The sequence below is a fragment of the Alosa alosa genome, chromosome 15 (genome assembly GCF_017589495.1).
Source record: "Alosa alosa isolate M-15738 ecotype Scorff River chromosome 15, AALO_Geno_1.1, whole genome shotgun sequence".
NCBI classification, from domain to species: Eukaryota; Metazoa; Chordata; class Actinopteri; order Clupeiformes; family Clupeidae; genus Alosa; species Alosa alosa.
Window position 1 is genome coordinate 21,335,447 of NC_063203.1, and position 24,622 is coordinate 21,360,068.

The 24,622-nt window shown below is 42.4% G+C and overlaps 2 protein-coding genes across 2 annotated transcripts; both read left to right on the forward strand.

Moving 5' to 3' along the window:
* Positions 1-422: 422 nt before the first annotated feature.
* or95a1 (odorant receptor, family 95, subfamily A, member 1) lies at positions 423-1,666 on the forward strand. Its single transcript, XM_048264020.1, has 2 exons — positions 423-671; positions 941-1,666. Exons 1-2 carry the CDS (start codon positions 423-425, stop codon positions 1,664-1,666), a joined length of 975 nt encoding a protein of 324 aa, XP_048119977.1.
* Positions 1,667-3,517: 1,851 nt separating this feature from the next.
* On the forward strand, positions 3,518-18,881 carry p4ha3 (prolyl 4-hydroxylase, alpha polypeptide III). Its single transcript, XM_048264959.1, has 13 exons — positions 3,518-3,825; positions 4,460-4,617; positions 4,811-5,037; positions 7,151-7,300; positions 7,720-7,771; positions 8,145-8,308; positions 13,426-13,602; positions 14,853-14,917; positions 15,316-15,475; positions 15,706-15,768; positions 16,118-16,186; positions 17,127-17,223; positions 18,460-18,881. Exons 1-13 carry the CDS (start codon positions 3,644-3,646, stop codon positions 18,528-18,530), a joined length of 1,635 nt encoding a protein of 544 aa, XP_048120916.1. The 5' UTR covers positions 3,518-3,643; the 3' UTR covers positions 18,531-18,881.
* Positions 18,882-24,622: the final 5,741 nt, after the last annotated feature.

A 24,622-nucleotide genomic window follows, 5' to 3' on the forward strand; every position in this document is an offset into this window, starting at 1 on the left:
TTAGTGGAAAAGTGGATAAAAGACTCAAACCCACACAACGGAACCCCACAGAGCCAGCCCAGCACGCTTCATGGTGAGGCCTTGAACAATGTGACTGTGAGACTGCAGAGTGCCCCTTTCACCTGTGATTGGTTTGGTTATTTGTGTTTTGTGTGTTGGAGGGATATGCAATATTGTTCAATTGGGAAAGTTTTGTATATATTATATACTATTTTAGGAAATTAGAACTTGATGGTTGGAATGTGTAATATCTCTTTTGTGATAATGTACTGTAACTGTACAGTCTCAAAGTTTGTGTGCTCATGTACTTTGTTGAATTGTCATCTATGTGTTTAAATAGTGTGTGTATATGTATATGTAAAGAAACAGTCTCATTCTTTTGCAGCCCCCATCAGTAGCACATTTGCGTGCCACCCTGCATTATGCAAAACCTGAGCAGCGTTCAGATTAACGCCACGTCTGACCGGAGCCTGACGGTAATCGTGAAGGTGTGCGTGGTCATCCCCATCTTCAGCATCTTCCTCTACTTCATCATCCTCATGCTGCACACGTTTGCGTCACACCGGCACTTCCTGGAGAGCCCGCGTTACATCCTCTTCACCTACATGCTGGCCAACGACACGCTGCAGCTGTTGACCTCTGTGCTCCTCTTCCTCTTCGTCATGGCACAGGTCCTTATTGTTGTTATTGTTGTTGTTGCTGCAGTCATTGTTGTTGTTGTTGTTGATGCTGCAGTCACTGTTTTTGGTTTTGTTATTGTTGTTGCTGTTGCAGTCATTGATGTTGTTGATCTGTGTCTGTCTGCTGTTGCAGGTCTCATACTGTATTTATTTGTTAACTTATTTGATTTTATTTGTATATATTTAGTACAGCACTTTGGTCAGTGAAAGTTCTGTTTAAATGTGCTTCTTAAATAAATTGTTTTTGCTTTGCCTGCTAGGTGAAATTCGCGCTGGTCTTCTGCGCGCCACTGCTTTTCTTCTCCACGGCCACGTTCCTCAACACGCCGCTCATCCTGGCCGTAATGTCGCTCGAGCGCTACGTGGCCATCTTCTACCCAATGCGCCGTCCATCCGCCTGGCGCGCCGAGCGCATCTGGCTCATCATCCTGGCCATTTGGCTGCTCAGCTGCATGCAGCCCGCGGTGGACTTCGTCTTGAGCAAGCCGCGCAGCGCCGCCGACGTCCTCACCACGCCGGTGCAGTGCAAGACTGCCGTGCTGAACGTGTCGCCGGCGCAGATGCTCTTCAAAGTCGTGCTGAACGCGCTCTTCTTCGCCGTCGTCGCCGCCGTCATCCTCTTCACGTACGTGCGCATCCTGCTGGGCACGCGCACCATGCGGCAGGACCGGGCGTCGGTGTCCAAGGCCCTGCACACGGTCCTCCTCCACGGCCTCCAGCTGCTGCTCAGCACCAGCGCCTTCACCATTCCCTTCACCGAGCACCTGATCGTGCTGCACGTGGGCTGGCTGCGCGAGCACATGTCCTTCCTCAACTACATCAGCTTCGTGGTCATGCCGCGCGTTCTCAGCCCGCTCATCTATGGCCTGCGCGACGAGAGTCTGCGCACGCACATGAGGCGCTCGCCGCTCTGCTGTTCCGCCAGGGGTTGCGGGTCAAGCAAAGTCGGCCACAGGGGGTCAAAGGGCAAGAGCCCGGGAAAGTGATCAGAGGCTCTCACTGCTTTTACTTCTGCTGCTTTGACTTCTGTTGCTTTGAATTGGAAGAGTGTGTGCTATCCATTGAAATGTATTTTAACTAAAAATGACTGTTGTCTGTGGGGGTATTACAAAATGGAAATGTACACATGTGCAATGTCTTGTGATATAAGCTACACTGTAGTTTGACCAGTGGATTCTCTCAGATGGTGTCACTGTAAACTATTACATAATGATGTGTAAGGACATCCATAAGAATTTCTGTAAATCCTTGTGTAAACATGTTGTCATTTTGACAGCTTGCTGTCTGACATTTGTTGAGCAGTGAAAAATAAAATTTGAGTTGGAGCGCTTTTGAACATACTGTACTCGTGTGCCGTTTATTTTGTGGGTTATTCTGTATGACACTTACATCTAACCCTGTTATGGGTTATAGCTGTAATTCTAAAAATGTAATTCATGTTTTTGTTTGTTTATTTTTTTAATTAAATTATTTGCCATTGTTTTCTTTCTTGTGCTTCTTATTGTTGGTGACATCTGTCACCAAACCTGTTAATTTAACTTTGTGTACTTTTTCCTCTTTAACTGATGATTACATTTATTAATTTAGCAGACACTGTTGTCCAAAGTGACTTACATATGTCAACTATATTACAAGGGCTTACATTGTCCCCAGAGGAATTTGGAGTTAAGTGCCTTGCTCAAGGGCACAACAGTGAAAGCTGGGAATTGAAATCACAAATTTTACTGTAGGCTATTGCACGCTAGCCCAGCTTCTTACCCACTACACTACCACCATTGAATTGAAACACCCTGTTGATGACAGGGTGATGTAAAAACTGCCACCAAGTAGTGAAACCATGTAATGCATTTTGAGTTACACTGTTATGCTGTACATGAGTATATCAAATGACTTAATTAATATATACTGAGTTTTTGTGGCCTGTGCAAACCCCAGCAATGCTGCCTGATCCACACCAATCCTGGGACACATCTGGGATACATATGTGATCTGACCTATCATTTAAAATGGACATCATTCAGTCTAATGCATTCGGTTTGACTCTGGTTTGGAATTCTTTCCATGCAGGTCACCATTGAAGCTAACCCATGAGAATCTGTGTGGTCTTAGCTGTGGGAATATGGAGAATGGTTGTGAAAAAAAATGCAATCCACACACATGTAAAACATTTTGCTTGGGTTTTTATTTGCTTTCGTGTGCATATTTTCACCACTGGTTAATATGTATTTGATGAGAGTGGACCAGCTTCTGACATTTTTTCCCCCTTCAGATTGTTGGGTTTGTGGTGCAAAACCGCCATCTAGGAGTGATAAAATGTATTACATCTTTGAGTCAACACTACTTGAAATGGCCCACTCTGTATCCTAACAATGTGTAATGTCTGTATCCTAACAAATGTCTAATGAACATCTTAGAATGGCCTATAGTATATCACAATTAAATGTTGCCTAATCTGGTATTTCTGTACCACCTGTCAATACATGTATGAGTTATGCACTCAAATGTTAGGGAAAAAAACGATATGTATGATGGATATGTATGAAAAGTATAGATATGTATGAAAAGTATGATGTCAGCCTATAAGCTGCAATAATTTTTGATGTGCAAACTGATTATGAAAGAGGAAGGATATGATGGTGATGATGATGATATAGACCTAAATAAAGCAAAATTCTATCTAATACATGGGTGTGCTGCATTTTCTGAATGGAAAGCACTAAATGTCTTTCAGCCATAGCACAGCGTGGGAGAACGAGTGAGAGGGGTGTGCTCTGCCGTAGAACGCACTGCAGGGACCAAACGGCGCAACTGTTAGAACTCTCGTCGGACCAGCGAAAGAGCTGAAAGAACTTTAGAATTCTTTATTTTGTCATCTTTATAAAGTCTTTGTTAAGATTTGTCCGAGACCAATTAGGCCCATGGTACATGGTGAGCTGTTTCTTCTGTTGCGATATTGATCGAAAATGTCAATCTATTTAAAATTTCTGACGGTATGGTTTGTGACGGGTCTTGTAATTTCCACAAATGGTGAAATATTTACGTCAATGATGAACGTAAAGCAAGCTATTGATACTGAAAGGAAACTAATTTATCATCTAAAAGCATACATAGAACAAGAGACTGAGAGATTGAGAGATATTCAAAGGTAAGTGCAATGTTATATTAAGTGCAATATGTTGTCCTTATTTGGTAGGCTAATTAATTTATTGATTATAGAGCGTGTGCTCAAATGCAGTAGTTTTCGGTTGTAGGTTACTCATGATGTTTAACAAAAGGACAATGCATCTATACAAAGAAAATGTGTTATCTGTGCTAAATGTCCAGTGCGTTGCGTGTCTGCACTTTTTACCAAACAAAAAACCATGCTCAGTGCACACTCAGTGTCCACGAGACGAATGTGCTGATATTTATTTGCGAGGTGCATTCTTCACGTGTGTTTAGTGTACTTTTGGGTGCTGTGGGTGGTTGCATCAGCTGCGACTTCCGTGGGAATGTCTGGGCATCCAGTTGTAGGCTATCCAGCAAAAACGCGCAAGAAAGCCATGTGGGTTACGACTCCGGTGTGGGCTCTCAAAAATGATTTATTTATTGTTGTGGGAAATACCCAGATCAACATCTGGTCACGACAGAGGATTGTCTAAAAGAAGAACTGATATAGCCAGAGATGAACCGTCAATCACACACAATGCACAATATGACAGATCATCTTCAAAAGAGACGGAGAAATGGAAAGAAAGTTAGGTGATGTTGAGATTTAAAACCAGCTTGTGTTTCCACAGATTTTACGCAAAAGTTTCCCAACTGCACAGCGCGGTCTACAGCAGACTAACCGGTGCGGCAGCTGCGAATCCTTTGGTGGCATTCACTCTGATCAAGCGACTGCATTCGGAATGGCCCAATGTGGTCTACAGCGAAGAAGCCCAGGAAAACACCCAAGGTGCTTTAGCTCAACAGCTCTTAACAACCCTGTCTAAACACACACACACACACACACAGCTGACTCCAACAGCTGTCTCCAACTGGAGCAGCCTTCCCCATCCCTTCAGTTTTATGTCCCTTATTTATGGCCCTCTCATTATGACCTTGTGGCTATACTCTCAACCTTTTGTTGTGTCTGGTTTTTGGCCCAGCCCTCAGATCTGGCTACAGGAATGTGGAGGGGAGCTTGCCCAAGCAGGAGGACATCCAGGGGGCTGCCCAGGGCCTCATGAGGCTGCAGGATGTGTACGCGCTGCACGTGGAGGGGCTGGTCCGAGGACACTTCCAGAGACTGACCAACCAAGGCAACACTGTGGACATCTACCGCCCTCGCGTGTCCATCCCTCTCTCGGGAGACGACTGCTTCCTAGTGGGCAAAGTAGGTATCTGATCACCTTCGCACAGTCGTTGATGAACTCTGAGTTAAAGAAAGGTATACTACTACTACTACTTGTCTTGAAAATAAAGCATAGGGGTTAGTCTATTTAGGCAATATTTAATATGTATTGTTATCAACTGTAATTCAAAAGGAGATGAACTAGGGGTGGTTTAGCAGAGTTTTTCTCAGGGGGATGGCATGGCCCCTCATCTGCTCTCAGTGAGAGCAGATGCTGCTATTGCATTATTTTTACTCTGTGAGATGCACATGTTCAAGCCAGCTTTGTTTTGCTCCCTGTGAAAATGACTATCACACTTCTCCAGTATAGAGATTTTTTTTTTCTGAATCCTCTGCAAAATTAGAAATAGGCCTGGGAGAACCCGGACGAACCTGTTAGCGAATCTGAATTTGCTCTGCCAGTCAGTCTGGCAAGGAGGCCATTGACACCCATTTCCAAGATTCCAGTCACAAGCGCTTATCCGGCATGGGGCTGCTTTATATGATGACAGAGAGAGCAGTGCATTCAACACAACCAGTGGCTGTGCTGATGGCGACAGGGTTACATAGATATTATGAACATGTCTTTTCTTTGGAATTAAGTAAACAACTGCATTTAAAACCTTCGTTTACAAGAAAGATTTGATTGCTGCACTTCTGAAACGATTTGGTAAGAGTTTAATGCACCAATGTTAGTTTAATTTCACTGCTGGTTATGCCCCTGGAAGTCTTAAGTCAAGTCAAGTCAATTCAAGTCAGTTTATTTATATAGCACATTTATATAGCTTCCTAAGTCAATGAAGCCTTTCCAGACCTACTCTCAATCTCAACTGAGATATGCGGTCTGGTGTCAAGGAGGCTACTGCAAAATAGTCTCCATCACTTTTTTTTCCACCCCGTAAATGGAGTTTCCATTTGTGGGGTGGAGAGGAACGGCTCGGCTCGGCTGACGGAGGGGAAAACCCAACGCCAGGGCTTCCTCCGAACTTCTCCGAGCATGGGAGAATAACACAGCAGGAGGATGGATGAGCAATGACTTTCTCATCTGGTGTGCTCTGACCAAGCATGTAGGTGTCCCACTGAGAGTAAGTAGTATTTAGAGAGCACACCCCTTTCACATGCTTTGTGTGAGACGCAGGGGGTGGGATGGTGAGGCTGCGGAGGCAGGGGGCGGTTGGTTGGGGGGGCGGTTGGTTGGGTGGGTGGGTGGGTGGACGTAGGGGGGGTGTAGGTGGTGGTGGAGGAGGAGTTGATGAGTTTTCATTCACGCAGTGTTGAGGGATTCACACTCCGAGTCCTGCTCGTGCATGTCCCTCTAGTCCTGATGTGGAACAGACTGCCCTCAGTGTCCCACAACAATCTCTCTCTCTCTCTCTTTCTCTCTGTCTGTCTGTCTGCCTGTCTATTCCTGTGTGGCTGCCACTGCTACTACTAATTCATGCGTGGGGGACCTGGGAGAAGGCTGTCTGCACAGTAGCTGCATTCAACGCTTCCCAGATTTTCCATTTAGGCCGCTGACAATATATATTCTCATTCTCCAGATCTTCTGAGGGCAGTGACCCGATGAGTGACCTGATGACTAAGTGAAGAGTGTAGTCTGCCAAAAGGCTTCAGCATGCAGTGTCATTGGTGGCATTTAGGGGCGAGTCATCACTAACTCATAATCCCCACCGAACAGATGGGATTTGCATGGGGTACATTAAAGTTGCTGGTAGAAAATTACAGAAACCAATATATTATATGACGTTAAAATGAGTCATTTTGTATTGTAAAACAACAATATGTAACAGTTTGACCTGGAAAAATGGATTCAAAATCATTTTGATGTTACACTGACATAATAGGGAGAATGGCAACCATTGCCATTGGTATCACATTGGTATCGGAACACTTAGTATCGCCCTACAGTATGGAGCCTTTCTTTGGTGTCCTAGAGTAGAGAAGTGACCCTCTTCATTACTGTACCCCTTTAACGTCAATTTGTAATGTGCATGACTGATACCTATGGGACCTTGATGTTGAAAAGTGAAGACAACGGGTAGATACTAGTTGTCACATAATCTCTCTTAGCACCGCTTATCTTAACTTGCCCTGTTTTAAATTTGTTTGTGAGCAGGTTGCCTATGACGTTGAGGACTACTACCACTCGGTGCAGTGGCTGGAGGAGTCGGTCCGACTGTTCAGGGGGTCAGAGTTGGCTTGGAGGCCTGAGGATGAGGGCAGTCTGGAGGACGCCCTGGACCATCTGGCTTTCTCGCATTTCAAGGTGTATTAGACATTTAGATTCACATTTAGTCATTTAGCTGACGCTTTTGTCCAAAGCGATTTACCAAAAAGTGGAACAATCAAGGTACAGTGAGACTAGGACTTTTTTAGTGCAGTAATGAGTAGCCTACCACTCACATAGAATTTAATACCAGTTCAAGCAAAGTTAAGTCAATAAAACTACACTGACAAAAATAGGGTAAAACATTTTGCCTTGTCATATTGTTTGTAATACAAATTCTCGCTGACATAAACAGGAGAAAAGATTTAATCCTTTGTCATATTGGTCTATGGGTTTATGACTTTATCTCAGTGTGGATAAGGGTTTTAATGTGTCTTCTTCTGTAAAGTACTTTGGATTTCATACACACGCAGATGTCTTTGTAGTGTGCACTGAATCTTTTTTTTATTCTTTTTCAGACAGGAAACATTTCTTATGCATTGAGTCTCTCGCAGGAGTTGCTACGTCACGGTAAGTCTTTCCAGTCATAACAATTTAGCAGCAGCCCATAGCTTGACAGAAAAAAATACCCACATTTTTGAAACAGCTGTATTTTATATCATGAAAAAAATAAATAATTGGAGCTGCGATTCTCAAGCTGCACAGAAGATTGTGTTGTCTTTATTCTGCCAATCATGATGACGCAATTCTTTCTTGTCCAAGTGTTTGCTCTAAATAATATGAATCAAAAACATAAATTGTCTTTTTGTATAAATCACGTTTTCTGGCAACAGAATTACAGCCGCTTCACTGCCAATACTGCTATAGCTTATTTTTCTTCAATTATGAATGCGTTTTATAACCAGTAACACTTCCTTGGTCTCTCTCATATTCTCCTCCAAAGATCCCTTAAATGAAAGAGTGCTGCTCAACGTAGAGAAGTACGAGAGGCTTCTCGTTGAGAATCCATACAAGGCCACTGCTGCCGGTGTTTTAAAGAGACCCTCCACCACTTACCTGAGGACCAGGAACACCTATGAGAGGCTCTGCCAGACGCAAGGTTCTCAGGTGCACCCTCTGTCATATTCTTTTGGTGCACTGGGTTAGCAGCTTTGGCATTAGAGACCGCATCTCTGATTAAAACATTTAATATAGCGTCCCCTTAGAATTATAAGGTTCTATCTGACATTTTTGTCAAAATTGAGTTATTGACATTATTCTTTGACACCTTAAGAAGGTGAGGTGAGGTGAGGTGTTTCTTGTAGTTGTATGCATTTTTGGACATTATATCTAAAGAGGTTTGTTCCGCTTGTCGGTATAACTATGGAAGTCTAAAGACTATGAAGCTCAATATCTCAGAACTACTCAGAACGTAGATAGAACCTTGTAATTCTAAGGGGACGATTAAACAACTTTGACTTTCTGTTAAAGCTGAGTCAGAAACATGGTCCCAGGGTATCTTCATCTTTTAAAGCAACACCAAAGAGTTTTTTGTACCTTAAAATAATGTTTCCAAAATCGTTTCAGTGGTTCATCAACTTGTAACAGGGTGAACGGCACTTCTGCATTCGCTTCGCAGCCCTCTATCGGCTATAACTGCACTATGTAAGTTTGCCAGATCGGGTAGCGGATCTGTAGTTTGATGGAATGAGACATAAGAAACTACTAGTGCTGTCAAACGATTACAAATTTTAATCACGATTAATCGCTGAATTCCTAGGCCTATAGTTAATCACGATTAATCACATATTTTATCGCATGATTAAAATTCTATTATTTTGCATTTCTGAACTTTCCAGGAGTCCATGTTAACAATATAAAGCAATTATTGTGTATCTTGATTAGGATTCAAATGAAAGCAAAGCAAGTTACTTCATTAACTTAACTTTAAGACGTAGGTCTATTTGATTATTTCAAATCAAATTTCAAAAGATGTGCAGCAGACCTGAGGCAACACACTATACGCAAACACTGGATGAACAATGGATTTTATGGAGCGGCGTCGACCAAATATAACTGAATCGTGATTTACATGGCGGCAAAGTGCGATGCTGGTTTGCAGAGTTGTATTGAAAAGAATGGAATCTAATGTACAGTAAATGAATGTCGAAAGCAGAGTGCATCGCACTCATGTCGGCATCGGTGTCCACAGCAATTTAAAACACCATTCAGCTGACCGGGAGTTCAGAACTGCGTTGGTGTTTATTGTACGAATCTACTCTTTGGCCGGAATCGTAAGCCCAAACAAGTAAGTGTGTGCAGCATGCCTTTACGTAGCCTAGCCTACTAAAGGCGCATCATCATAAAGATAGGCTACATTTAATCTGCATCATGCCCCATTTTAGCGGAAAACAAGTTAACATACATATATCATTGATTCTAATGGGAAGACAGATAGCCTAATCACACCTTGACGTTACATCTAGTTATTAATTTACAGGCCATTCAATAATTTTACTAACACGGCAGTTATAAAGAATTATGTGTATGTAACTTACTCATGTCGAAACGATGTAGGCTACATTACAACCCATTCAGCACGTACAGCACTAGCTACACTTACCATATCCCATGTAAAACGGTTAGCTTGCTAGCTAACTAACTGTGGAACTTCAGTAGGCTATAACAGGCATAGCCAATTATCTCACCTAGTTGTAATAAAAAGGCTACGTTCATATTACAAGTGATAGAATGAATGTGTGACTTATGTTTAGTTGATGTTATGACATGTAAAGTTAAGCTTGCCGAACTTAGTTATAGTCAGCTGACTGTGCCTACATTCGTGACACTCCTGTTAGTAGGCTAAACTGGAAAGAGCAAAAAATAGGAACATAATGGTCACATTAATCCCATAAACACACAGATAACTCTTACACCAACCTTATTTTGTGCCTTTTATTCACGTTTGTTTCAAGATTTAGTATAAGTATAACTTGTCGCTCCCCACTTCTATGCAGCATAGGTTTCCATTATCCAAACAGCTCCCTTTCCCCTAAAATGGGGCGTATACATGCAGCACGGTCTAGCTAGATCCAGTGTGGTGTTGTAGTTGTTCTAACGTTAGGCCTACTAGTTGTTGCAACAGCTTGTGAAAAAACTGCAAAGTTTGTTACAGCAAAAAGAACGTTAATCTCGCGATAAAAAAATTGACGCCGTTAAAATAGGTTTACGTTAATGCCGTTAATACGCGTTTAAATGACAGCACTAGAAACTACAAATTTGACTTGCGTTTGATGTCGCAATACATCATGCATAAATCATGCAACATATTCTACCTTGTCTGTGGACATTGTTATTTGCAAAGCCAGCGCTGGATAAACGAATAGTGTGCGTGCGACAGAGGGAAAGTTCTTTGGTGTTGCTTTAAAGGTATAGTCCTTGATTTTGGTGAAATGTTGTTTATATTTGAGTTGAACAGCGAATAAAATACACCCATCCTGTTCATATACCTCAAGCAGTGTTGGAGCGACTGCCAGTATAGAGTGTCCCAGTGACTTCCGTTTTACTTCCGCTACAAGGGACCTATCTTTTAAAAAAATATGAACGGGAGTTAATGGAGAGATAACAATTATTTTTTGGTCCAGTTTGAATTGTGCCACGAATTTCACATATGATGTGTGTGAATTTAAAAGATCATTTTTCACGTCAAGAAAGTACTGTTGTTCGATAGACTTCAAAAGTTATGTTGGTTTTGTGCGAATCCGCTCAGTGGACTACATCTCTCGTCTCGAACGATGTACGTCACCAACGTAATTAACGATAAGATTAGCTATTATGCTAGTTAACGGTTGCATCTTGCTGCCTGCAATGTCACTTAACAGTATCTAATGTACAGTCTATGGATGAATACAACTTACCTGATGTGTTTAATCCTCTGACTCATGGTATTTTCATCGGCAAGGAAAGCCCAATTAAGACCTGTTGCTGGTATGCTTGTACAATCTAGTGTGGCTGTGAATGAGCTAACGTCATAGCGCGACTGATGGGTTTGTAGCACTCTAGTCGTTGGAATTACGATCTTTCACAATGTTGTAATTCAATAGTTACGAAACAAACTGCAAATGTCTTTACATGAAAAATTGTCTTTAAAATTGACAAACATCATATGGGTAATTCAAGGCACAAGTCAACCGGGACCAGAATATAATTTATTTTTCGCCATTCGCGTTCAAATTGTTTTGAAAGATAGGTCCCATGGAGGCAAATGGAAGTGGCGTCACTGGGACACTCTATTGTTGATTGGATGGAACAGTATAGCTCAGTCCAAGCAACTTTGCTTTTATCCCATCTTCACAGGAATGCAAGCACCAATGTTTTTTGTTTTTTTTGAGCTCACACAAAGGACGGATAGCTGAATGGAAATTCCACTTCCATGGAAAGTGTAGTGGATTATAATCAAGGAATGTACCTCTAATTCTGTGTCTGCATACCGGTATTTCATCTTTGCCTGTGGTGAAAAATGATAACATGTCTGATTAAATAAAATCTTAGCAAGGTTCTCTGTTGATCCTGCACCACAGCATGTTAACAAAGAGTATAAACTGGAGTAGGGCTGAAACGATTCATCGAGTTACTCAAATAACTCGACTACAAAAATTACTCGAGCCTCGTTAAATTCCTATGAAGCGCACTATGCGCGCAGGGATCTGATTGTTCAACACGGACCGTTGTTCAGGAAGCACACCACTAGCGCGTGAATCGTGATGCATTCTGAATTTTTATTAGCTGGCGCGATTGCGGAGTCAAGATGTCCATAAATGTCAGAGAATGTGTAAAGTTTTCAAGTAAAGTTTTGGGATCATTACATACTCAAAAAGGAAAAGAACAAGCATCTGAACCGAAAACACGCACTCCATGCTGTTTCATCAAGCGTCAATAAAGTAGGCTGTCTATCAATCTATCTAGCCTATCTATCTACGTAGCCTATAGCCTACATTGATGTTGGCTGATTTTAATCACATACTGTATTTGTAGTGATGTCGTGATAATGTTGTAGCTTTGATGCTTTTAAGTAGTAAACTTATTCACGTTCAATTGCAAGACAGTATGACTAAAAAAGAACGCCTTCTTATACACATGCATGTACCCTCATCTTCCCTCACGCACCGCACGCGTACACACACAGGTTGCTAGGTTACCATAGCAAATAGGCTCACCCCAGAATTTTTTTTTAGTAGCCTAATGGTAAAATTATTTGTTAGTAGCCTAATGCCAAATGCTGCAGGTGTAGAAATCTACATAAAACAGATATTTACTTTGATGTCAGGTCTAGATTACAGCATGAAACTTGTGCATATTAATACACTAAATTGCTTTCCCTCTTCTCCCTCCCATCACTTCACAACATAGTATGGACAGCTTTGTTCGCCCAGCTAAGTCATGCACAAGAGGTTGCAATTTTACAGAGAGCATTTTGAACATTATTTAATTGTTGGCACTGGCACTTATAAACACTAAATGGGTAAATTGCAATAAATGGGTTTTAGTTTTGGAGCCAAATGTTGGAGTTAGAATAAATACCTCTGTGCCAATTGCTTGATCATTTTGCAGCAATGTCATTTTCGTTATGCATTATTTGTTTTTGGTTGTTTAAAAATGCAACAAAAAAAAATATCCGATTAATCGATCGATAAAGTGCTAGATTAATCGATTACAAAAAGAATCGATAGCTGCAGCCCTAAACTGGAGCACGCTAAAATAAGCATATGGAGGCTCAGAGAGTGACTAATCATCTTTGGGATGTGCTTACATCATGGTGTGTTTGAACGCCGTCTGGAGCCTGCCCACACTTGCTGGCCGAGGCTGAGGATGAGGTGATGTTATTTGCTTGGAGACGCTGACGCATCAGACACATGTGTTTACCAGAACACATCCTGCCGGCTGTTTTTTATGTCACCCTGCATGCACAAGCTGGAGAGGCGTTCCTCAACCTCACTTTTAAATCCAACCAAGATACATTCTTTTGAGAATAACGTGATAATCGCTTCAAATAATCAGGCCAAAAGAGGAATAAAAAAACAATCTGACCACCCAGTTGTAATGTGTAAATATGCAGACCATGTTTAGCGGAGGATAAATAAAGAGAAATAAAACCCTGGTGCTTTTCTTCTCTGTGTTTCTGTTTGGCTGATCCTGTTTTGCCTGCAGTAATGAAGTTCGTATGTTTTGTGTGTGTTTGTGTGTAGCCAAAGCACTATGAGGATCCGGAGCTGTTCTGCGATTACTTCACCAATGGCAGCCCGGCGCTGCTCCTGCAACCGATGAGGCGAGAGGTTGTGAGTTTTAAGCCCTATCTGGTGCTCTACCACAACTTCATCACAGATGCCGAAGCAGAGAGCATCAAAAAAGTGGCTCAGCCAGCTGTAGGTATTGCTTGTCCTGCACCCCTGTTTTGTTGGGTTTTGTTGTGCAAGTATGTATGTCTGTACGTATGTGTTTATATGCTGCAGTTTAATTTGTTTCCTTTTATTAATGGTATTAAGCATTCATCATTTGGCAAAATACACCCTTCAGATAACCTCTTGTAGAGTCAGATATGAATGCTAAATCTCTGCTACATTCATATTTTAGATATGTAGCAAGACTTGTACTGCAAGCAAATGCAAAAACTTTAAGGTAAAATGTTTCCACTTTAAAGCCCACCAACCTTCCTTGGCTATAGGGCTTAACAAGCCGCAATGCCATTTATGGTAATTCAAACTTGGAAGATGTCAAATAATGTTGCATTGGGGGAGGACGAACCCTTGGTATGTCTCCAAACTCTAAGCAAGACTAGTTTCAGGGGGATATACTGTACTATTTCCAACCATTGGCTGGATTTCATTCTGCTCCTCTGTAGAAAGCTCTGCTGAAAAGGACAGCTCTGGAGATCCCTTATGGACATGGCTCATGGAAAAATATGTACTGCCTTTCAATACCCACAGACTTAAGCAATGTGTTGTACCACAATGTGGTGAATCACGTAAACGCTGTATCACAGGGATGGTATTAAAGAGATGCCTTCTGGACGAGTCTTGTCTGTGAGGGTTTCGGCACTATTGGGATGAATTTTCCACAGCTCTGATCAAGTGCAAAGCCATGCCACTTATTTAACCACTTAAGACAACATACTGTATGACGACAGTCTTTCGCTATAATTAAAAGCAGACATGGCAGATTTCTCATCTCTCCAGCGGGGCCCCAGCTAATCATCTGTTCCGCTTTGTCTTGGCGAGCCATCTGTGGTCATTAGCCACTTGGTCATTAGCCACATTTTTTTATGTATGTGGGCAAACTGGACTTGAATCATTGATTACCATCTCTTTGTTCCCTCTGGAAATTCTTTGGATATTTTTTCTCTGCCGGTTCTTGAGCTTTCTCTTGATATTTTTAACCACTGGGTTTTCCCATACTTGTGGTACAAAATCGTGGGCTAAAGATCCAAGGAATGGGATCTTTGGGATGCATCTTTGCATGCAAGTTGGAACAATGAGTTGTGTGATAAGGCTCAGTTCATAGCTGCATTGTAGTGTCATTGAAGTAGGAAATTGTGATTAAGTGTAATCATTTGAGAAATCTAGATAAAAGGCCTTCTTTCCAGGTTATCTAATGGGATGTTTTCCTTTGTTGTCAGCTGAGAAGGTCTGTTGTGGCATCTGGTGAGAATCAGGCCACCGTTGACTATCGCATCAGTAAAAGGTACGGCCGGCCTTAGCTGTATAGGACCCATGAATTATTCTGGACTTTTGTTTTCACTTTTTCCGACATCTCAATAAGACGTAATATTATTTGGAGCATGGCCCATTGCCTGACCATAGTTTAATTCTAACATGAATTACAATGGCCAGACCAGACACAATTACTGCACAGTTAACCTCTTGCACTTACTGAGACAATTTGAATCTGGTATTCCTCAAACAAATGGTTTTTATGTATGAAGCATGCACACTACAAGAAAAAGTCAAATTAATAGAGTAATTCTGACTAACCCAAAGATGCATTAAATCTGAATGTCCTGAATGTTCTAATGTTGTTTTGTGTGTGTGTGTGTGTGTGTGTGTGTGTGTGTGTGTGTGTGTGTGTGTGTGTGTGTGCAGTGCATGGTTAAAGGACACGGCCCACCCCATAGTTGGAAAACTAGATGAGCGCATTCACACGCTGACTGGGTTGAATGTGCAGCATCCATATGGGGAGTACCTTCAGGTGGTCAACTATGGCATCGGAGGCCACTATGAACCCCATTTTGACCATGCAACAGTAAATAATAATATTTTACAATTAACTACAATTCTCATTGTTTCAGTGAGTGCCAAAATGTTCATGTTATACACCTTGTCTGCAGTCAGAATGTAAAAGGAGAAATTAATTGCTTTGACACATTTCTGACGAAGTTTTGATGAATGTGTTGGGGTTTTCCCGATGCCATTATCAATACTACATGAAAACTGTGACTAACTATGCTATCACTCTCTCAACCCCTTTTCTAGTCAAAGTCCAGTCCACTTTACAGACTCAAAACTGGGAACCGAGTAGCTACCTTCATGATATACGTGAGTGAATGACTTTTCTGTTCCCCCTTTGGCAAGATGGACATGTTTGGCTGCTTTGTTTGACAAAAAAATGCTTTCAGCTCGCAGTAATGTAAGGCGTGCATTATTCAAATCTGTCAAATAGTACCTCAGTATATCTCCAATGCCTGAGTGAAAATGATCTAATAATCTCCAGACTCGCCCGTAAGCCAAAAACATTCCAATAGAGAACAAGAGCATGGGGTCTGTTGGTTTTGGAGGGCTCATTCACTCTTGCTGCTTTTCCTGGGCTGCGCTGGCTGTAATTTTATGACATGTGCAAACACGGCTCGCGGAGCCAGCTCAGTGCGAACGTTGTCGCCACCCCCAGCTCAGCGCGGTGGAGGCAGGTGGATCGACGGCCTTCATCTACGCCAACTTCAGCATTCCGATTGTGCAGGTACGCTCCTTTCTGCTCTGCTCCATATATGGGTTCATTTGTCCAGTCATGGCAAATGCACTCTTCTCCAAAACGACTTACAAGTGATGAACAATAACAAAATCAAGCAAAAGTAGGTCGGGAGACCTTTTGAGATGGACCACCTCTACAGTAATGTGAGGAGGTCAAAGAGTACTAATTCTAGTCGGTCGGGTCAGACTCAGTGTTTGTCGGCCTCGGCCCTGTGAGTTGATGTTCTCACACCTTCAGAATGCCTCAAGACAGGACTTGTTTCCTAAGTTATTCTCCCCTCACATCTGTCAGAATGCTGTATGATTAGTGACATGTGATTTCCAATGCAAAGAGGCTATATAGACACAAATATCTTATTTTCTGTGGTAGTGCAGCAGTAGCCGTGTGTGTGTGTGTGTGTGTGTTCCTTCGGTACAAGGAAGCTTTTGTTTTTTTGTGGGAGAGTGTGTTGTCTTTGATAAATGACCCAGCACTGACACTTTACAGGATTCAGGCAGGGGGTTTAGCCCCTTTGACCCCTGTGCTGATAGGTGTTGTCATGAGCATGTCTCATGCAGGGAACATTTGGGCCCACTTTAGCATAATGCTCTGTGGGAAATCAGTGCTTACACATGCATACTTAACCCTTTTTATACCTACTGTCTGTTCCGCTGTGTAGAATGCTCAGTTCTGAATTGGTGAATTGTCTAAAAGTGTCTAAAAATATGTAGTCTTCTTAGCTTCTTCTTAGCTTCTTAATTTCTTGAATTTCCCCTGGGGATCAATAAAGTATCTATCTATCTATCTATCTATCTAGCTCGCTCTTATTGTCTTACTCTGCTAGAGAGTGATTATAGAAAATGAGAAAATGCTAGAAAGCTATTTTTCCCCATTACATTGGCGGTGATGGTGGTTGTGGTGGGGTCGGGGGAATGTGTGTGTGTTCCAGAATGCCGCCCTCTTCTGGTGGAACCTTCACCGTAATGGACAAGGAAACGGAGACACGCTGCATGCTGGATGCCCTGTCCTAGTTGGGGACAAGTGGGGTAAGAGAAAGAGATATAAGCCCACATCACATAGAATCATTTCAAATCACTTTTAGCTGGAACATCAAATATTTCAGCCTTTTTGCAGTGAAGACAGCTTATTTTTTTTTAACAATGAACCTCGATATCAGGAACATGAGTTATTGATAAAAAAGCATACCATCACGTACTACCTTCAAGAATGCATAATTTTTCCCATGCATTCATTTGCTTTCCCTGAAAGGGATCCAAAATCATTCTGGAATGCTTTTGGGAGGTGAAGGGAAGGAGGGAGAGGTGGAGGGTCGCATGTCTTTCATAAAGGAGAGCGCGCGGAACAGCAACATCTGTGGTCCATTACACACAGTGCGGGATGACTGGGAGATCTGCTCAGACATCAAATTCAGCTTAGCAATGATGCACTGAGCATGTGCAGCACTCTCTGCTCTGATAAGTTTCATAGGGCCATATAAGCGAGCGGAAGGGCTGTTTAAGCAAGTAGCACTTCAAGAGAAAGGGTGGTGTGGCCTGTGCAGGACAGTGTGGAGGTCCATCTGTAATAGACACTCAGAAAGTAGCAGTGGAAACTCTGTAATCCCCCTCTTCTCTTTAGGGGGGTCTTCTTTGACCCCTGTCTGATTGGAAACATGCAACTTCACACAGAGAGGAGTCGGGTGACAGGAACAGGCAAAAACCTTTAAATGTGTCTGCTCACTCATAGTGGAGTTCTTTAGACTAGGGTGGTAAACCCTTAAAGGTGTACCGTCACACCGGTGTGATGGGAATGTTGGGAAATGAACGTTCTAAAGAATACCTGGGTTCATTGAATTTAGAACCTTCAATTGTTGCGGAATGGAATCTTATGTTAGAATGTTCAAAAACCTACACCTTTATCCGCCAAGCACTTAGGCAAGACTCTACTGTAATTATTTGTGTCTCAGTCTGTTGAGTCATAAATTATTGGGTGGTTGTGAATAATCCTCTAAATGGAGATCAATAACGAGACAATAAAAAATCAATTTTTTCCTTTTTGTTTATACATGCTTTAGAATTGAAATGTAAATATTAAGATTATGTTTCTCCTGTAGAAATCTTCATTTCAAACTCATACTGCGCATGAAATGATCATAGTACAGTATATAAATTCTCTCCAAAACTACATGTAGTGTAGTAACAAATTGATCCCACAGTCTGACTCAGCTGTTCGTAGTCTGTTGTAAGTAACTTATGTGCACTCTGTGCCCTCTCTCTCTGCAGTGGCTAACAAGTGGATCCACGAGTATGGACAAGAGTTTCAGCGGCGCTGCAGTCCCAACCCTGACGAGTGAAAGAAAAGGAACTACGTCATATAGAGGGAGTGGAGAGCAGAGAGAGAGAGAGAGAGAGAGAGAGAGAGAGAAAGAAAGCAAGCAGGAGCTGATCTGGGACCGCTTGGAGTACAAGAGCCAGCCTCCACAATGGAGTAGGAGTAGTGCATCAGGAGGGGAGAGAGGGAGAGGTAATAAGACAGGAGAAGGCCAGAGGAGATGGAAGTGAAGGGAGGAGGAGGAGGAGAAGAGGAGGGGAGGAGAGCTGGCTATCTGCCCTTCTCAGCATTTAGAAAATTCACTCACCCTCAGGGAAGAGAGAGCGAGAGAGAGAGAGAGAGCAAGAGAGAGAGAGAGAGAGAGAGAGAGAGAGAGAGAGAGAGAGAGAGAGAGAGAGAGAGAGAGAGAGAGATAGAGCACAGACACATGGAGGGGCACAGAATGTACACACACGTGTGTGTCTATGTCTAATGTCTGTGTCATTGTCTGTGACTAACTTAGTGTGTGTGTTTGTGTCTGTGTCTGTGTGGGCACATATGCGCAATGTGTGTCTCTGTGTCTGTTCAAGTGTGTGCATATAGGCATAGGCACGTTTGTGTGTGTGTGTGTGTGTGTGTGAGTATGTGTGTGTGTAAGTGTGTGTGTGTGTGTGTGTGAGAGAGAGTGTGTGAGTATCCGTGTGTGTGTGTGAGTGTGTGAGAGAGAGAGAGTGTGTGAGTATCCGTGTGTGTGTGTGTGTGAGTATGTACAGTATGTATGAGTGAGTGAGTATGTGTGTGTGTGTGTGTGTGTGTTTGAGTATGTGTGTGCGTATGTGAGTATGAGTCCATCTATATGTGTGTGAGAGTATGTGTGTGTGAGTGTGTCAGTATGTGTGTGTGTGAGATGTATGTTTAGTGTGCATGTGGAGGTTTGCGCAGGGCTGGGAATGGATAGCCTGATCAGTGTGCAGGCATTTGGCAAACACCCATCAAGGGGGCAAAACTGGCCTCTGGCCCCCACTCCCCAGACACTGCTGCTGGCTTGCAGTGGGCCTCCAGCCCCCTCTCCCCAAGTCTCACACACACACACACACACAACCCTCCCCAAGTCCCACGCACACAGCCACAGTGTAACTCCTGTGGTGTGTTTAGCACAAGTGACTGAGTGAAGTTTTTCCCCAAAAGTGGACATAAAATATCCTCTGACCAATGACTCACCCTGAAGACGATTGCGCTCCGTTCCCCGATGCTGATGTAACCTAATCCAAGGATTAATCTGTGTCTCTCTCTTTTCCGTATGGATTAGCACAATCTCTCCCTTCATTTGGCTGTCCCTTTGGGCTGTCATGGAGGCAAATGGTCTCATATACAGCACATGCCCCCATATACAGATGTAAGTAAGAGGAGGGGGGGGGTGTCATGTCTCCTACGCTTCACTGATGATGGGGTCGTTAGTGTGTCTCCCCTTAATCACTGTGTCAGCCGTAAACTGGAGTCAGATGCTTTCTTCTCCTCTCCTGCTCTTTAGGGGCTTACAGTATGTAGTATTAGGGAGGGTGTGCAGAACTCTACCGGTAGGTAGCTCATTGGTTGTCATGCTTGCTCTTTTCAAGGGTCCACAGGTTCCACTCAAGGGGGACAAAAGACAAACGTGCATAAGTAGGTCAGGAATCCTTTTGGGATTGAAGAGCGCGATCAGCACTTTTCCATATGTGGACAAATGGGATGAGGTGATGAGCTTGTGCTGAAATGCAGGGGCTATAGGCTCCAAATGGCTTCTGTGTGCACGTGTGTGTGTGTGTGTGTGTCTATATGTATGTGTGTGTGTGTGTGTGTGCAAAGCCATATGCGTGTGTGAATGTGTGCAGGATTGTGTGTGTGTGTGCGTTCATGTGTGTGTGCACGCATGCACAGTCATGTGCATCTGTCAATGTGTGTGCAGGGGTGTGTGTATGTTTGCGTATATTTTCACATGAGTGTGTATGAGAATGTGTATGCATGCATGTGTGCTCATGTGTGTGTTTTGAGTGCATTTGCAGGAGTGCATATGTACATGAGTGTGTGTGTGTGTGTGTGCGTGCATTTGTGTGTCTACCATGGGCCCCTCCCAGAGGACTGACAGGGCTTGCTGAGAGGGCCGAGGGCTGGCAGAGGGATTGTATCTTAGCCTGAAGGGAAGTGAGGAAGTTTTCACTCTAACACACACGCACACACTCTCCCCTCTAGTGAAACACTCCCTCTCCTGTACACATACAGACTGAGAGGCTTCATTACTGTTGGAATGCCACATGCTTTTAGCTGCATTTATGGATACCATGTTATTGTCCCTCTGGAGTAAGCGGACAGGTAGCTTACTTGACTTGATTCAAGATAAGTTTGTTTGCAAAACAACAGCAAAACAACAAAGGTTTTGCATGCCTTGCCCTACTAGTTGGTTAATTCATGGAACAGTTTGAGGCTTCGGTATGTTGGAAGTGATTCAGGCAGACCCTCTACCTCATCCATCTCCTCTTCAAAGAATGTGCACATATTTCCAAACTTTTTTTTCTGTGGTGATTAATGTAAAAATAAAGTGTCAAAGTAAGGTTTATAAGTGCAAAAATAAAGTTATTCTGCTGTCACAATGTACCTGGTTGAAAATAATTATATTGATCACTTAAAACAGCGTGGTAATTAAAGTCACTATTTACCACAGGGACATGTGACATCCATTAACAAGACTTGCATTAAGAAGTCCTGTTTGTGTGAGTGAGTACCCCTGCAAGTAATTACTTTGTGCTCACGAGTCTCAGTGACAGAAAGTATTGCTCATAAAAGCTGCTTGGTTTTGATGAAGTCAGTCCCATGAGATCATTGGCCCTCTAATGTGTTTCCAGGAGTTCCACCAATAGATTTCATCAGCAGTCTGTTAAATTGAATTATATGATATATTTAAAATCTGTCACATATTATACATTCCTTCATGTTTTCCACATTCTTTCCCCTCGATGGTTTATTGCAATTGGACTTCAGCAGCTGTAACATCATCTTGGGACACTTTCAAACTAAATTGTGTGAAAAAATGTGAACATCTCTCACATTTTTATTGAATTCATTTTTTAATACTCCCACCATCAATTCCACCTAGACCTTTTAAATGTAATAGCTACTTCATGATGCCTTGAGAGAGAAAAATATGACATAGCATTTGTTAAATAGCTGACCATGTCTTGCAAGGAATTGAATCTTGTGCTCTGAAATAGCGTTTCTCTTCCACAGACAATATACAGTAGACACACATACTAGTTAATCCAAAGCTAACCCTTTAATTAGCCTTTTTTATGGCCATCCTCTGACCAGTCAGTAAAGACCTGTAAGCCCCATTCATGCACAGCAGTGTGGGTCTACTGTTATGTTTCCATGGAGACACAAAGGTTCAGAGAGTCCACACCGAAGACAGAGGTTGTGGAGAATTGATGACTGAGCCGCAGTTGAGGTCAGTTTTGGGCAAGGGAATAGTCGCATTACCAACCCAGCATAGAATTTCACATATGGGAAACTGGTTGGGGAGACCAACTTTACATGCAAACAACTTGCAAGTCGCAGCCAACTAGGCAGCAGGCCATACAATGTAGTAAAGTGCATGTGTTACAGGACAAAAATGAGTCATGCAAGGGTCACAAGTTTAAAATAGTCTCAGATGTCATTATTTTCATGGTTCTGCTTGCTGCTGCAAACCATCCAAATACTTCCTATAATAGTCTTTAATGAATACGTTTTATGTCCATTTTAAGTGGCTTTTCTCCATTAAAAACTATTAATTTAACACACACACACACAAGGGAAATGTTTATCAGATTTTCCGTAACAAAATGCTAACAGAATTATGTCACTTCAAGTGGTTTTCTTTCTCTGCCTTTATAGAACTACATCATAACACACAGGGGTAAATGCTTCCATCTAGTGGTCATTAAAGAAACATTTTAAAACAAAAAAACTTGGAAGCAAATGTTTCAGCTTACCAGTAACCAGACAAGAGGTACTACTGTATACATTGCTGATCAGCCTATTGATTGGGTGGTGGTAACCAAGAGCATCCTGAAAGATAAGAGCAAGTCAAATAGCAGCTATAATGAATCTCTTAATTGGTCTTACAGGTCTGGGAGTTCAAGGGGTACAAGTCAAAGAGCACCTATCATTCATCTATTAATTTTTCTTACAACCCAGGGTGCCCAGGGACTGCAGACAGAAATCAGCTTTTAGCTAAATCTGGAACTAAGCATCTCCTCCCTTTATGTGATTAATGTATTTTGTACATGGTCCCTGAAATAAATAAATAAAACAAGTAAGTCAAAGATAAGAGCAAGTCAAATAGCAGTGGGTAGAGAGTGCTGTTGGAGCTTGAAAGAAACTGGGAAGGAATGAACACTGGATTTCTCACACAATTTGTCTTCAAAAACGCCTGGTAAATTAACGCCTGTTAATTTTCACAACACCAAGAGGTGGTTATCATGCCTTTATTTTAATGGGCAAATGTACATGCTAAAACACTTAGACGTATTTTGTACTTAGACGCATTTTGGCATCTAGCCTTCTTCAGGAAGTTAACAAAGAGTGATGAGGTGTGGTGAAGTGAGTCAGTGAGTCATGTGGTGAGTCAGGCGATATGTGTGTGTTAGATAGCAGGTGCAGACATTCAAACAATCAATCTAACATGTCAACCAGTTACAATCAATGTTCATTGAGTCAGTGGACATTAAGACAGTATAGGCAAGTGGCGTACACCACCAATGTATTGATATATTACAGTTTTTGCTCCTACTGCTACTGGAAGAGAGAGTAGGTCCGCATATAAAAAAAAAATCATTCTAAGATGATCAATTCTAATCATCTTTCTTTAAAACAATAGCCTTGGGAGCAAATGTTTCAACTTACTGCCTTTATCAAAGTCAAAGTCAAAGTCTGCTTTATTGTCAATTTCTTCACATGCCAAGACATACAAAGAGATCGAAATTACGTTTCTCACTATCCCACGGTGAAGACAAGACATATTTTACTAATTAAGTCCACAGACAAACATAACATTCAAGTAAACAATAAAAAGTAAATAAGAAGGCACATACAATGAAGAAATAAGAGCAGCAAAATTGGGTTGAAATTGTGCAATTGTGCATAGACAGTCAATATAATAGTGCAAAGTCAGGCCAATAAATGGCTGAGGTAGTTCTGTTTGACCTAAGTAAGCAAGTGGCATAGTGGTGCAAGTTATGTAAGAGCAGCAGAAGTGTTGTGTTTTCAGGACAACAGGACAACAACAACAAGTTGCAAAGTGTGCAAAGTGGAGTAATGCAAGGCAGCCATTGTGGGTCCAAAGTCCAGGATGTTATGTAGCTGAGGGTGGAGGGGGGAGAGGGGGGAGAGAGTTCATCATCCTAACAGCCTGGTATATGAAGCTGTTGGTGAGTCTGGTGGTGCGGGAGCGCAGGCTTCTGTACCTCTTCCCAGAGGGCAGTAGATCAAACAAATTGTGAGTGGGGTGACTTGCATCACTCACAATTGTGGTCGCCTTGCGGGTGAGGTGGGTGGTGTAAATGTCTTTCAGGGAGGGGAGTGAAGCACCAATAATCCTTCCAGCTGTGTTCACTATGCGCTGCAGGGCTTTCCTGTTGTATTCAGTGCAGCTTCCGCCCCACACAGCGATACAGCTGGAGAGGATGCTCTCAATGGTGCCTCGGTAGAATGTGATCATGATGGCTGGTGGAGCACTTGGATGCGTGTGGAAAAAGTAGACGTGCTGTTGAGACTGGGGCTAGTCATATTCAAAATAATGCAAAAATAAATCCGCAGATAAAACCAAAATCCTCGTTCATTTGCTAACCACTTTCAGATAGAGTGTTAGGGATTTAGCCCTCAAGTTACGGATAACTTCGGCCCTGTTCTCCGACTAGGTCAGAAGAAAGAAATAGTAAAGGTTAACGCTATCAAACAAACCCAGAAACTACTAGGCCTACTTCTACTAACTAACTACGATATGAGATATAGTCTAACTGCGAGCCGATAAGCTATTTGTCATCGGATGACAGGGGTTAGTGCAGAAGTGAATTAGACTGCGCCACGTAACCTCCTCTCCATTTAGGTGATGGGCTTACCTAA